Here is a 16,838-nt window from a genome sequence, read left to right as displayed (position 1 = left end):
TACTGTAACACAAATAAATTTTTTAAAAATCTTGCTTTTAAAAACAAGTTATTTAATAATCTCTGCTGCTTGCTTTATTCCTTTATGGATACGTTCAGAAGACAACAAGCACTGATATAAATCATACTCACTGTATTAATGGAAATATTTTTATTAACTGAAAATACACAAGACTGTTCAAGTCTCAAAGTTGTCTTTTTTTTTCCTTCTTGTAATCTCCATTTATGCTCTGTGCCAATCCCCTCTCTCCTGCACTCCCCTGGATAGGAAACATTTCTGCAGTTCTGCACCACCCAGAGAGGTGGTGGAGTCTCCATCTCTGGAGACATTAAAAACCTGCCTGGACACATTTCTGTGCAACCTGCTCTAGGTGGACCTGCTTGGGCAGGGGGGTTGGACTAGATCATCTCCAGAGGTCCCTTTCAATCCCATACCACTCTGTGATTCTGTGACCTGCAATCTCAGCCCTTGCTTAGCAGCCTGATGCACTGATTTACATTTTAAGGGCAGAGAAGATCAGGTTCTTACCTCTTATCAGCCAAAGGAGAATTTGTGCAAAACTATAGATAGGGTAAGCCTTACCTGTTGATGGGTACTCTTAATCTGAAAACTCAGAGCAGCTGCACTGACAAGGATATTCATAACAGTCCACACAGTCTTCCTTACCACATGAATTAACAGGAGGACAGTGTCTGCAGTAGTATGAGCTTGCATTACTTCATCACTGCATATGTTACTTTCTCTGAAACCCACAGGTCACTTCAGCCTGTTGGTTGGATTTGGAGACAGTGAGAACATTTTTTCACTGTTTGTGTTACATAAGCTAAAGGGCAGCATATTTTTTTTTCTCCTAGAAGATACTGGCTGTCTCAGTAATTCCCTCAAGCATTTTCCACAATGCAAGGAGAAATTGCTCCACTGACTGGCATTTCTCCCGTTTGCTCACTGCTGTAATCCTAGCTTGTTAGTCCTTAGAGTAAGAAAGGGTGAGGGGATTCGCAGGCATTAATTATGGATGGTTACAGAAAGAATTACCCCATTTTCTCCTGCATAACTACCAGGGAAGCACCATTAAAGCCAATGTGTCAGACTCTCAGCATTTTATAACAGAGCATGGAGTCATCTGGACAACAACAGCAAAACTAACACAATAATAAAAAAAAGGTTGCTGCTGTTTTTGCTGAGGATGGGATTATCAAATTCATTTTGCAAATTCTACACAGAACTTTCCTGACTCAGAGGAGCCTACAGTTAGCAACTGTCAAAGACACTTTCAGAAACAGAGCACATGGCAGCATATCGGACTGAACACAATCACAACTATCGATGGAGCGCATGCGCTTTCAAAAGAAAGGAGAAACCGGTAGAGAAAAAGAATGGGTAACAACAGGAGCCAAAGGGTCGCTTCAAACACAGGAGAGGAAAAGCTGAAAACAACACCACAACACGCTCTTTGTGGTGGGATGTCTAGACTATTCCCCCCTCTATCACTCGACAAATCCATGGTGCTTAATCACCTTCAGGCCAGCAAACCTGAAGACACTAAGTTTATCATTAAAGATGCCACAATGATTTTTATTTTTTTTAAAACCAACAGACATCAGTACCAATGAACAAATACCTTAAATATTACATCATTTTTTTCCTGACACTTCAGGCTTCCCTTGGTTAAAATAATTAAAGCTTATTCACTCAAAAAAAACCCCTTGTTCCTACAAGTTGCTGTAGAAGCAGGTCTTTGAGATAATTCAGGTAAGCAAAAAGTGGATTTCAGTGTTTTACACAGAACCCATTGTATTTTCAGCATACAAACGGAACAAGTGAATTATGTGCAACAGATGTCAGCTCAACAAAGCTATGTATGCTTAGTATGAGTTAGACCATAATGCAGCCATTAAAATAAAGAGCATACACTTATATTTGCTGGAGATAAAAGTTTATCTTAATTCCCTTATAAGTCTTTATTTGTTTCTACATTTTTCAAAGCATGACATACAAGATGGCCCATCAGAAAAAAAACTTGATTAATATTAATCATACACTAATTCACAAAAGAATAGTTTTTAAAAGGCGGTCATAATGACAGCAGACAATTATGAAAATAAACCGGTATGCTGTTAGCCCAACCAATACCAAAACCATAGTTAAAGAAACCCCTTCCACTGAGTATGTGGAGCAAGTTGTCAAGATCTTTACTGTGCTCTGTAATTATACGTACCATTTTCAGAAAAGTCTCAAGATGTCCTCTAAATGTCTGGCTTTACGCCACAGAAAATCGTCCATTAACCCCAAGTAATAGAAATATGAGAGACTTACTTCTGCTCCAAACCAAAGCTGTCCTGCAAGGTTGTCATGGCGTATTTCCTCTGGAAACTTAACACAAAAGTCGCGGTTGGCCCGTTCATGTGGAATGCATTCATCCATGATTTGATTTATGATGTTCAAAACATTATCCTGAAACAAAATATAGGATAGCATATATACTGTTCCCATAGAAATCCCACAATTATTTTATTTTTTTTAATTTTTAGTAGAACTTAATAGCGAGGCACCAACTAATTAAGATAGACAATGAAGTATTTAACTCTTATGGTCATCATACACAGAAAGAAAAAAAGATAATACTGCATAAAAGAGTGGCAAACTTAACTTTTTCTATTTTTCCTAGAGACTGTTTCTCAGATTCACTGCACTTAGACTACATTAGCGGGACTTCTGATGAGGAGGCACGATTTAAAGAGCTTGTTACCTCCAGCTATCTGTCTGTAAAATATCAGTAAATAAGCTAGAAGTACAAGTAAATTAGATTTCTCTCATTTACTGTCACCAGCCCCAAAGTGCAGATATCCACTTCATTCTTTCCCAAAAGAACACCTGACAGAGTACCCTGGGGGTGTTAAAAATGTTTAGAAATTGAGTTCTATTGGGACCACTGGAGTTGAACATGAGTTAAACTCATCCTGGGGATGTAAAGCAGGTAGTTTCCACACTTGAGTGCCCACTGGGCAAGGGCTGACATATCCATCTGCCATCTCACCCTCCAGTCATCCAGGAGGATAAGTTAAAGTCCTAATATTAGAGTCTTAATAACTACTCTGATCTATGTCTGCACCAGGACAAAGATCAAAGACCTATAACCAGCTTCTTGATATGCAGTAAATAATCTGTATTCATTTATTTGAAAAGATAATTTTCACATACCCCTGCTGGGAACTGCATGGAATTTGATTAACATAATAAAGGTAGATTCAGAGCATGAAAAAGGCTGAGCGCTTTCATTAAACATGTTTTGTCTGTCTCATGCTTCTTCCACTATTTACAAAATTCATGTTCTATTTAAAATATTTTTCAAACAAATAAAAACAAATCTGTATAGAACTGTTTAACAGCCAGAATTGCTTTAAGTCTACACTTCACTGTTTTATTTTCCTCTGCATTTAAAAAATAATAATGGAAGACAGGAATTTTGAAGAAACCTGGCCCCTCCAGTATGTTCCCCAGTGAGAAAGACAAAGCCTACTTTAGATACAAAAAATTATTCACATTTTCTGTAATTTCAGTGCAGACTGTTATAACTGCTGTTGCCACACAATCTTAACATCAATGCTGTAATCACAGTTATTTTCATCCCAAATAAATAAACCATTGGCAATATTTATTACACATAAGCATAAGATACTTTGTTTCAACATAACATTTTTACACAGATGCATTTTTTGCAAGTCTGTCATGAGGTAACACATTTCATTTCAATAAAGTTGTTTAAAACAAACACACACCACCTCATACATTTAAAACACACTGACACACAATGTTTAACCATCTTCTCTGGAAACAAAATTGGAAACCAAATGGTCTGCAGATCCTCTGTGACATCAGAGACTTTGTCCAGCAGATAGAAGAGACAAGAAACTAAAGATAGATTCAATGACATATAAAATACTTAATTTTAGAGATGTACCCCTCACCCTGCTGGGTATAACATGCTGCCAGGATGAATGGGGCACCCGGATCCTCAGGAATTCTAAGAGATACCCATTGCAGAAACTAAGGGAAAACCCAACATCACAATAAACCCTACTGTAACTACAAGGGGAACTTAAGTTCAACTCCTGGAAGACGACACATGAGAGCAAAGATGCCCCAAGCCTGTTTCGGCACCACCATCCTGAACCACTTACTGATACCACCTCACCTCTCCAGGATAAAATGGAGACAGTGAAATTATCACATGAAAATTAGTGACATTTAAGAGTGACAAAAAGCAGAATAATAGAAAGTTTCTTATTTTCCTTTCTTCCTTTCACTTCTTAATTCCTGGTATTGAGTGTACTTCTCTCATTATTTAAGATAGATCTAGCTGGGGAACCAGAATATTTTGAATGTAAGTCCCATAAGAAAATCAACACTCAGAACACTTAGTTCCTACCCAAAGTTACAGAGCAAAGAACGACAATAAGGATTAAAGTATTTAAGTTGTAAAAGGACACAAGTCACACATGACATTTTAAATCAGTTATTACTGATGTATTTTAAATCAGTTCTTACTCATCTATTTTGGGATCAGGTGCTTTGCCTGTAGCTCCCACTTTATCACAAGAGCAATACAGTTTGGCACGTTGGGATGAAAAAGCCATACCCCTGTTTTCAGAGAATCAATAAAAGTTTGCAAAGATCTTTTAATGTTGGAGAGGTACAGCTAAGAAGTTATCCTACCAGTTAAATTTTACAAAAGCTGCAGGACATACCAAGAAATATTAAGGCAGATAACTCTAAGAAGAATTATATTTGAATCTAATATCAGATTTTAAATAATCCAATTCCATTTTAATGGAGGACATGATATTCCAATTTATTTCACTTGCCACCAAACTTGAATATGGAAAAAACTAATTTTCAATCCCTTTTTTCTAAAAAGCTACACAGAATAGGATGAGGCCCATATTGAAAAGCTTTCCTCCGTAACTTTTTTTTTACTTTAATACATTATTTTTCAAATAAGCTTTTTTTTTCAGCAGCCACAAGACAGATTGAATTCCCCTTTTATAATCACTTACTTACATACTCAAAATTCCTGATATATGAAGGAACAATTTAGGCAAACAGAGAAAAGCAACAGGACTTATAGCTGGCGCCAAGCAGCTATTCTGTATTTTTGTTCTGTTCTTCTAACTATTATATCTGTAAAAATGTATTAAGATTCTGTCTAAATCATCACAGGAAATTTTTATTATAAGCATCATGAAATTTTGTACCTTAATGCACTCATCTCAACTCACAGTATTACCTTCAGTTGCAATATTTATCATATAAAGATAATTAAACTTTTTACAATGCAAATATAATAGTAATTTTTCTGAATATCATTTGTTTGCCACCTAAATGACATTTAATATTCTTCCTCATGTCTTCAATATTCCTACAATCTCCAGATGCTTCTCCTCCAGAGCACCCAACACCTCTCCATGTATGCCAAACTTAATGAGTCAGTTAAAAAAGTTATTTGTAATTGGTGCAGTACTAGCAAGTTAAACCATAGACAACTTGAATGTTAACATACACTTCCCAACAGAGATAAATCACAACGGCTCACCCTCTGTACTAGTATAAGTTGTTTGTAAAGAGTTACCTGGCTTCACATAGGCATTTTGTCAAAAAGTTAAGGGAAAAATTAGAAAGATGAGCAACTTATCCTGCATACTCTGTCAGTGACACTCGAAGACTAAAGAAAGAATAGTTGATGGTACTCTGCCATTTAATGTATAAATGCTGAAAGAATTCTGCAAGTTGAATTGCTTTTGCTGTTTTAAGATGTGCAATTTACCAAATATTCTGATTTTCTACAGGTTTGATTTTTTCCTACTACAGAGAAAAAAAAACAATTCTCCATCACTTCCATTCCCTCTTCCATTCCTCCTTCTTATGACACCCAGAGCAGAGTAACCTAAATAGGAAATCTGGAATACTTGCTCCCATAATGATTTGAAATCTCAGCTGCTATGAAACTGGAAGGATGCCAGACAATTTAGACCAACTACCCAATGCATTGTAAGCAAATTAGTCTTTTCTTTAAAAGAGCTTCAAGAAACATTCAATTTAGTTAATTACAGTATTCTGCTTTGTAAGCTAAGAACGAATAGGTTCAGATACACGGCAGCATTGAGGTTTTGCTCTAATTTAAGCAACAGAAATCAATTAGTTGGAATTGAAGGAGTAAATCTTTCACTTGATCCATCTTTCTACATAAAAGCCTCTGGATTTTAATGTATCCTTTGGCGGCTTTATCTGTTATCTTTCGGTTATTTGCATACCAGGATGAGTTTTGTTTCAGCTCTCTGTTTAGGCTCTTCAGCAGCACAACAGGCAGCTGCGGCAGAGATTCTGCTTTGGGATTTACTCCAAGTTCCTCATTTCCTGGAAAACAGAGCTCAGTGTTTCATGTAACGGAGAGCACTTATATTTTATTTTGATAGGAAAGATGAGTGGTAGTGCAATAATGAATATAGTCAGCCACAGTAGAGGAAAAAAAGTTGGTTTATTTTTGGCCCAGCAGTAATTGGCCATATACTCAATAATCAGAGCATAAAACTAATGGCAACTGCCGCATTAGCTTTCTGAATAGGTACAAATGAAAAGCCAGTAACTTCATCTTACTTATGCTCTAAAACATATGTTTAGATCAACAAAAGGCAGATTTATCCACCCTTTTGTACATGTCCTTGATAAAATCCATGTTACTCTTCCATGCTATTGAATTTAACATGACCTTCTTGAGGTCTTTTGCAATATTTCTTCAGAGGAAGAAAACTTCCTGTGCCATTCAGTACCTCTTAAACATCCATTTTTTGAATTATCAGTAAAATCTAGCCTAGGTAACACAGTCTCTGATGATATCATCATGAGCTTAATAGAGTGTATTTTTGGCTCTTCATTTATATATATCCTTCACATTTTTCATTTCTTTTTCTGGCTTAACATTAAGTTGCAGACCTCCTCCAACATCACATTTATGACAAACAGAAGCAACTGATGAGCACTAAGGCCAAACATAAAGGAAGATTTTGTTGTAATTAAAGCAATTAGCTAGTAGTCAGGGTTTTATGGGTTTCTTTCATTAACAGAAGAAACCAATAATAAGGAGACATACTCTTTGATGTAAGTAACAGGATTTCAAAGAAAACCCAGAAGTCCTGGCTTCAGAACCCAGCAGGGTCTCTACAGATGACTGTTTCATCCATCAGAGATCCAAAATCTCTCTCCAGACAGCAACAAGTTCCCCCTCTATTCCTCCAGCCCATCTTGCACAGATCTTAAAGGCTGGGCTTCCAGAGTCTCTTTCCTGCCTGATGATCAGCAATTTTACCATTTCCCACTGCCAACTTCTAGATGCTCCACTTCCAGAAAGTAACTTAGGATTTTGCTGTGTATGAACTTTGGGCAGCAGATCCTAGTTTAACCCCGCCCACTACAGAGCAGTACCAAAATTCATCAGTAATGAAAGCTAACTTGGATCTATAGCAATTTAAGGGCAGCAATGATTGCTGCAGTTTGTGTTGAACTGCAACGTCAAGGCTTCTCTTCCTGAACTCTCTTGCTAGTGTACTCTCATGAGGGCACTAAACACTTCAAATATCACAGATTTATTAATGGAAATTTCAATCTTACCTCCTGCATATATTCAAAATTGATTATGCATACACTGAATAATTACATCTCCCCAAGTGGAGCAACTGTTACATATGAAGAGGAGAATACTGGCACACCAATTTTCAAACAAAAGGGGTCACAGATATTTGAGCACAGCTTCCAATAAAAACAGTTATTTTAAAAAGATGTAGTATTTATTTATTGGCTAAACCAACATTTTTCACTAAGCCAGTGCACACTCTTTTGACAAATTACATGTAAATTTAACTTACATCTATTCTGAGCATCTCCGTGTCTATAACACAAAGACCTAAGAATGAAATTAATTTCTCTCTTTTCTTACTACTCGCCCAAATATAGCTCTCAGTAAATCAAAGAGGAATCCTCATTTACAGAAGGGCTGTTCATAAGTAATACCAACTTGAGAGACTACATAAAGTACAGCATTATTACAGTGCATCATTCTCTCTCAGCAGAAAAGAACACTTGCAGATCTCAAAAATCTAAATGTTTCTGATGCTACTGTAAATAAAAAAAACACCAACCTCTGGTTTACTCTTTCACACCAAAAAGCCATTAATTTTAGACATGACTGTCTTTGCTGAAAATGAAGTATACCCAAACTTGTAATGAAAGACTGTTTTCAGCAGAGAGCTTTTCAGCCAGGCTTCCCTTTATCACTAAGCAGTAACTTTGTCCACAGCGACTCAAAATATTACTATACAAACATTGTGAATACAGACATGCTCTTACAGTAGTGTATGCATACTTAAGCCTTTTCTATAGAGACTCTAAAGTGTTTTTTTTATATTAAAAGACACTTGAAAATAATCCTGTAACTAATACACTAACATCTCCTTTTACATAGTTTCATAGCAATAGAAGAATAAGAGACACTAGCTTTGAACATGGGTATCTGCTGTGATAAACATAAAACGGGCTTTCTCCTCCACTAGTACCAAGCAATTACCTTCCCACCATGGTGCAGTGATCCCACAACTGCCCTAAAATGTACTCCAAGGTTTCCCAAGCACGACAGAATTTCAGCCTGGCACAGAACTGGCAGCACCTTCTTCATATCACTCCAAAGCTGCTTCGCAGCTGAGGCCAGGAGCAGAACAGACGCAATATAACCGTGTCTTACTGCCACCTTCACTTTGCCTTTCCCTGCTGCGGAGCGAAAGCATCCTGCATCCCCAACACATTCAGCGCAGCGTTGGCATGGAGCCAGCACTCCTCTCTATGGTTCTCTGCTGCAAATTAATTCCCTGACCTAGAGTGCACAGCATTTTCAATCCTTTCTGCTCACAGTCTTAGATAATAGGCAGTTTCTCCAAATGACCTACTCAATCCATACGAGCAAGTGGAAACACACGAAAAAACTTGTTAACATGGAAAAGTACAATTTAGGAGGAGAATAGGACAAGCTATTATGATCCTTTTTTTTCAAGATCAAATATCTTGCAATATTAATCACTCCCTGGAATCAACATGAATCCAAAATGCAGAAAAGAAATAAAATTCTTGTAAATCAATAGAGCTGTACTGATGGCCCAACTTACAGTCAAGCATTTTATATTTTCTAGTCATCATGCTAATCATTCCATAGTGAAAAATAATACAACTGACCAGAATTTTCCCAACAATGATGAAGAAAAGCTGTTAAACAGACAAGACTTAGCAAGACACAATTAATTACTAATTAGAAATGATTAATTCTGCACATTTGTTTTTTACCTAGCTATATCTTTCCACTGATCACTTAACACTTCTAGAAGGAAAAAGGGAAATTTAAAATCAGCATTCATAGCCCAAAGAGTCCAACAGAAAATAAAAAAAAAATAAATAACTTTTCTAATCCTTACAGGCTGTTTAGCATGTTTAGCACAATTATACTCGGGTTCTTTTTCTTCATTCACAGTGCTTTGAAGAACAATATAAACATATGAAAGTATTAACAAGGCTGTGTTTTCAAAAGAACATGAGGTTTCACTCAGTTGCACACCCAAACAGCAAACAGGTACCTGACACCAACAGAGAAGACATCTGTTGGAGCAATGCAACTCAACTCACACAGCTAATCATTACTAGGAGCAATGAAATGACAAATGTTGTAATCAATTATAAAACAACTGAACTGGAGATTAAACTCTATAGAAAAAAAACCCACCATCTTACAAGCTCTATTATCACATATAAACAGTACAGCTGAAACGTACATTTGTCTGGAATTTAAGGTTTATCTTCACATCATCACTTAAATAAAAATAATGCTTTTCTTCTCATTTTCACTTTCTTTTCTAAACTGGCAATGTCCCCACATAAATTAAATGGGAAGACATTGTATAGAAGACATAATTTTCTCTCATACAGATCAATCAGTAACCCTCAAGTGTTCCAATACAACTGAATGGGCTGAAGAGGATCTGCTTTTGGTTCCTACTTTTCCCCCCACCTCTAATGTTAAAAAACATCTTTGTGTACTACAGTTTCTAAACTTTAGGAACACAAAGGCTTCTTTCAGTCAACTGCTTCCCTCAATCTCAATAATTACCCTGCTGTCTCCTTCACTGACCTTCACTAACACAACTAATATAATGTCTCAAGGGTTGCAAATTAAGCAGGCTAGAAAGACTTGGCCATTACTTCAGCTAAAAGTACTCCTGGCTCAATCCACACTGTTTAACCTTGATACCAATTAACAAAATAACATCAGGAATAGATTCTTGCCAATTTCTAACCAATGACTTGGTTTCAGAATCCAGTGAGGAGCTTCTTACAGCTTTAGCCTAACTTGTCTCATTTAATGAGATCTATTTCTGCCTAATTCTACAAGAAAATGTAGACAGCTGCAATCAAACATGAAAACGTCACACCTCTGAACTGCCTCATTGTTCACAGTGATTACAGTACATACTCCCAATTTGCTCTTGTCAAGAATGTTAATGAACACAATTAGTATTTCTTCGGTAACTCACTGACAATCCACTATAACACCAGCATTCTCCTAAGAGTTACTTAACAGCTCTTCACAGATACCTTCTTCATCAACGGATGCTCATTAATGCTGACTTTCTTTTTAAAAATTGCTTTCTCTTCATCATGGATATAATTCAGATAAAGCACGGAATAAAAGGGCTTTTTTTTTTCCTAGAGGTTCCTTACTCTCATGACACTTAAACTTATCAGATAATAGGAGACACCTTCAGATAAGTTTCTTTTACACTTGAAATAGAAAGCTGCTTTTCACCAAAGACAGACAGCAAATGGCATAAGGCCATTTTGCCGTGTGAGTGTTGGGCAGCAAGACCAACTCGAGAAGTTAGCCCCTTGTCTCACCTACTTGGCAGCTTCTGTTCCCATCTCCAGGCTGTCCCAGCAGCACTCTCTGCTTACTCGTACAGAGGGCATACACGAATGGTTTCAGTGCACTGATTCACAGTAACCCTGGTCATTTTGTTATTAAAGTTCACAGAATGACTCTGCAAATACACATCAGTACAGCTGACGATGTGCTCTCCTAGAGATCTGAAGCTGACCACAGCTTCGTTAAAACTGGCTATGGATAAGGATCTATACACCCACCCCTCTCCCTCAGCTCCGATCTGCAGAGTGCTCCAGCTGCCATCGTGCACCCACATGGACAGTGAAACAACGTGACCTCGTTTGGCTGAGAGGGTGACCCCACCAAAGCCTCCTCTGCAACCAGGCCTCCAGGTGATCCCACCCACTCCATGGCTGTTCACTATTAGAAGAGGAGCCAGGTTCCTGGAGCACACGGACTGGTGCTGGAAGGAAGGACAGACAAGGCTACCTCTTCTGATGGCAGCACAGTCTCCAGTCAGTTTAAGCTAACGAGAAGCTGTGCTCTGAGCGGGGTGCCATCCTGAAGAGTGGCTATAAGGACAAGAACAGCGTAAACTGGGAATGGAAAACCTACAATTTGACATGCCAAAGGAATTATGCCTACTGAACTATGTGTGATAACACAGAAATACACGTTTGTGCAGATATAATTTTAAAAATAAAATCAAAGCTTATCTACCTTGTTTGCCCATACTCAACCACATATCCAAGCAATAAAACTAAGAGATTTACTGAAACTAAAATGTTTGTAACATTTCTACCACATGCCTAAAGGCTTGCTTGGATCAAACACAGGGCAATCCACACGCACAGCTGCTAAAGTTATCATAGGACTCTGACCAAACCCACCCAAATTTAAATTATTTTCTTCCCCCTGGAAATCACTCTGTGCATTTCCATTATAACAGTCATAAATCCTAGCAGTGTTAACCCACGGCACTGGTAGATTTACAAGCCTTTACCTGCTAGGAGAGAAAGAATACCCCTTGCATTAGGAAACAACGGAAAATCTGATTTCACCAAATACAGAGTTAATTGGGAGGGTTATGTTGGAGTTCTGCAGCTGTAGACAGAAGATGAAGACAGACCAACACTGTATTATACCACCAATGAAGAGTTATATCCAGCAATAGCTCAACTCAAAACTGCAGAGCCCAAACCTTTGGAGATATACATTCTGTTCAGGCCTAGGATCATTCCTACTATCTGTATGTTTTAAATGAGTGATTTAAGGATGTTCTAAAAAATTTCCAGAAATATAATACTGCCTTCCTTGTCAAGGAAGGACCTCAACATTTTATTTTCTCAATTATAAAATACTTTTAGAGTCTTATTTGCATTGCAGAATAAGGCAGACAACCACAAATATGTTAATTAGATCTACTGAGAGAATTTCACATTCAAACTACAGGGTTAAATTATTTCCCAGTCAAATTTGCAAAACCCCTATGGAGGACAATACTACAAATAATAAACTGGGCTGACACAGAGACCACAGGTTCATAGGAATGGCTGAAAAAAGAGAAATATTTTTTAATCCCAGTTATCACGCAAGTTGAAAGTAGACATGACTCTGCAAGCCTGGTAGAATTAAGCCTTGTTTATTTATGAGACCACATCAGACCTAACCAGAAAAAAACCCAGACCTTTCACAATATCACAACAATTCTAAAGTAAAAATTATAAGATCTTACATCAATAAAACAGTTTATCTCTGTGCCTTGGTTGCACAAATCAATTCAACAAGCTTTGCAGCCTAAAGATGATCACTTATGCTTCTACATAAACTACTATGCTGCTGTATTATGAGCACTATTTAAGTGGAACAACGACTTTAGCAGTAGTTACAGATACCCTTGGGCACCTGAGAAATCAAAGAATACAAATATCTTGGTAGCTTGGTATTTGCTTAAGTAACATTCATGCACAGAAACCTTGCGAAATAACAATGTATTCTCTAGGCAAATCCAAGAATTTATGTTGTGCACATCATGCAGTTGTATCAAGAGCACTACATTTTTGAAATGAATTTCTGGGCTTTTTTCTGAACTATGGAACAAGGAGCAGTATCGGCACATAAAAGTTAGCTATATTTGATTCACAGCAGAAAGAACAGTGTACATGTGATAATACTGCTGTTGTCCATCTCAACACTACTTTTTAAAGCATTTAAAAAAAAACTTTAAAAAAGCATTAAAGCCTTAAAAAAATGAAAATCCAGCAGAAGAGAGTAGATGGCATAAACAAAAAGGTAAACATTCTTAACACAGAATTTTTGCACACTTCATTTCACATAAGAATTTATATCCCAAAACCTTTAAAATGGGAAATTTCTGTGTGCTCGTAGTGCACAAGCACTTAGTGATAAACCTACCTTCCTAAGCCTGCTCTCCAACAAACTTTCCTTATCACAAGCTGTTTTCATAACCATTTCAAACTTCTTTGAAGCAATACTAACTTGATAATACACGTAAATTCTTTCAAAAATGAATAATTTTCTTATACTACTTAAACTCTGTGTTTTTTCCACCATGAACATTGTGCTGCAACGAGCCAACACAAATTCCTTCTAAAGCCTAAATTTGAGGCAGAAGACAGTCACCGTTATCTTTACACCAAAAAAGGAACTTGGAGTTATGCCTGAACTATTTAAGCTGCTGCTTCTCTCTGTCTAATTATGAAGTTACAATAACTGAACAAGTTACCCTAATGGGTAACAGTTTCTTTTCTTCCCATCACCTTGAACTCCAGCCATTCAATTAGTAGTTTACTGTTAAATCATACACTAACAGTAACAATAGGGCAGTCTGAAATTCATCTATCCTCTCAAACTCCAAAATATTTTGTAAACCCTCCTTTTATTAAGTAGAAGGCCTTGTTGTGCCCAGTGCATGATATGCATTATATGTATATGTAAACACCTAAAGACTCCCTCTTGTTTACTGACAAGTTACTTATGGCAACTTGACACTTAAGAAAATAAGGTGGCACAATATTCCACAAAATAGTCTTCATAATAATCCATTATTCATATTTGAAATACATACATATACACAGTGTTACAATATTGGTGTTATATCCCTTGAAAATAAATTTAATAGTTAATGATGGATTCATTATTTCATATAGAAAAAACAGCCTTTATTTTAACTTTGAAATATGTTAAGGTCACAATGAGAATTAAATTCCACCCCTAAAAATCTTTAAAAACCAATTTGTCATCTTGTCTTTCTTATTATACTTGCCCAGCATTAAAGAGAAATTAAATTAAAGAGTTTTTTTCTTATATGATTAAGTGAAAAAGCTTCTAACAGAAGAAGACAGACTTAATTCCCAAGTACAAAAATACAACCAAGTAAGTAATTTGCATGCATTGTTAATCTTGCTAACATGGTGCTACCACACATATGGAGGAAAGAAGGGAAACTGCAGCATATTTAAGTCATGAGACTACATAAACAATTCAGTGGATGATACTAGAATTTATCCTTCTTTGCAACAGAAAAAAAAATTAAAAAGGAGAAATATAGCAGAGCTGACATGAATCCTCTGATGACACCGTTGAAGAATGTGGAAGAACTATCAAGCCCCTGATAGTCAGACACGTCACATTACATTAATTCCTGCAGAAGCAGATCTGATATAGTCTCATACTTCACAAATGCTGAAAAAAGTCAGTTTTAAAATGACCTGGCTCTACTGTCCTCATTTAGCCTTCAAATGCTCTGGGAATTATACCAGTGTGTCTCAGGTTCACTATGTCAATATTCAGTCAAGACACCAACTTCTCAATTTTTCTTAATATAAAAGAATGATCTAGGGTGGATAATGATACATTAAGAAATTAAACATCTTATCTTTTTAAATATAATGTTAGAAGACTTTATAACCTAAAAAATTAAGAGCTTTCTGTAGCCAGGTCCTCTTTCACAAAGAAGAAAACATTTTTTTAATTTGAACAAAACTCATGACATCTGGACAAAAAAATATACTGTTCTAATTGAAGTACAGATAAAATATTAATCTTGGTCTCCTGTTACCTCCTCATGTTTTCAATGGAGGACTATCACATCATCCAAAGACAGTGTTTTGCCATAGGAGTTTGCAAGCAATGAATACAGTCATTGTGAGCAGATGGTGCAGCATAACCTCACATCACAATCCCTTCAATAACAACCTGTAGCTTCCACCGTACGCACTATTTAGTATAATCACATCCCCTTTTTCACTGATAAAATTATTTCATTTTGTATACAAAGATACATTCTCTTTTCATTATTTAGCAACTTGTCAGTCCAGTTTCACCCTTGTGCATAATTGATTGCCTCCTGTGTTGTCATTCCATGCTACACCAAGTTTTGTTTCTTTTTAAATATATACATTAAAAAAATAAAATATGAAAAGTCATACTCTGAAGATCCTTTCCATTTCCCACAACAGAGAAATCCATGCATGTTCTGTGACAGAGTTCTCTGCAACTCAGTCATGGTTCTCCTCCCTTTGGGAAACTGTAGTAGGCATTTTGCAAACCCTGCTAATACTTCAGCATTGTGTGTGGTGGTGGTGTTCTGTGGGTTGTTTTTTTAATTAAAGAAAAAAAAGCAATCTAGAAGTCTACCCACATACATGGTGCAAGCTGAGGTGAAAGGCAACTGGATTGGTTTCCCTTGATCAGGCAGAAATTGGTAACTACCTCCTAAAGCAACTAATTATCAAACATCATCACTGCTTCAACAAGACACTAAGGAGCATCAGATGATACTCACTTTTAAACTTGTCTTACCCATCCATCTCCAGCTTCAGAAAGCAAATAATGTTTCTATACTTTTAAGATCCGCAAAAAGCATATTTCAAAGATCGAGTTAAATTTTTAAGTTAAAACTTTGATTCAGTAAGACCAGGTGTAAGATACTGCACCTGGGTCAGGGCAATCCCAAACATGGATACAGGCTGGGCAAGGAGAAGGATTTGGGAGTATTGGCTGATGAAAAACTCAATATAAGTCGGCAATGTGTGCTTGCAGACCATAAAGCCAATTGCACCCTGAGCTGCATGAAAAGTAGTGCGGCCAACAGGTCAAGGGAGGTGATTCTGCCCCTCTGCTCCACTCTCATGAGACCCCACCTGGAAAACTGCATCCAGTTCCAGAGTCCTCAGCACAGAAAAGACATGGACCTGCTCGAGAAGGTCCACATGAGGGCCACAAAGATGGTCAGAAGGCTGGAACACCTCTCTTATGAAGAAAGGCTGAGAGATCTGGGGTTGTTCACCCTCAAGAAGAGCAGGCTTCGGGGACACCTTACAGCAGCCTTCCAGAGGGCCTAGAGGAAAGATGGGGAGGGACTCTTGATCAGGGAGTGTAGCCATAGGACAAGGGGTAACAGTTTTAAAATAAAAGAGAATAGATTTAGGTTAAATATTGGGAAGAAATTCTTCACTGGGGCAATCCCAAACATGGATACAGGCTGGGCAAGGAGAAGGATTTGGGAGTATTGGCTGATGAAAAACTCAATATAAGTCGGCAATGTGTGCTTGCAGACCATAAAGCCAATTGCACCCTGAGCTGCATGAAAAGTAGTGCGGCCAACAGGTCAAGGGAGGTGATTCTGCCCCTCTGCTCCACTCTCATGAGACCCCACCTGGAAAACTGCATCCAGTTCCAGAGTCCTCAGCACAGAAAAGACATGGACCTGCTCGAGAAGGTCCACATGAGGGCCACAAAGATGGTCAGAAGGCTGGAACACCTCTCTTATGAAGAAAGGCTGAGAGATCTGGGGTTGTTCACCCTCAAGAAGAGCAGGCTTCGGGGACACCTTACAGCAGCC

The 16,838-nt window shown here is 37.4% G+C and overlaps 1 protein-coding gene across 3 annotated transcripts in view; it reads right to left on the bottom strand.

Annotated features, from left to right (window-relative positions):
• Positions 1–16,838, bottom strand: part of ZFYVE28 (zinc finger, FYVE domain containing 28) — a 154,576-nt gene that overhangs the window by 59,144 nt on the left and 78,594 nt on the right. For all 3 annotated transcript variants that reach the window (XM_014966670.1, XM_014966671.1, XM_014966672.1), the window contains exon 3: positions 2,317–2,454. In XM_014966670.1, coding sequence (XP_014822156.1) covers positions 2,317–2,454 — 138 coding nt within the window. The remainder of the gene's footprint in view (positions 1–2,316; positions 2,455–16,838) is intronic.

Source organism: Calidris pugnax, unplaced genomic scaffold (assembly GCF_001431845.1).
Source record: "Calidris pugnax isolate Ruff unplaced genomic scaffold, ASM143184v1 scaffold14, whole genome shotgun sequence".
NCBI classification, from domain to species: Eukaryota; Metazoa; Chordata; class Aves; order Charadriiformes; family Scolopacidae; genus Calidris; species Calidris pugnax.
The sequence above is the reverse complement of the archived record's forward strand: the minus strand, read 5'-3'. Positions and strand labels throughout refer to the sequence as shown.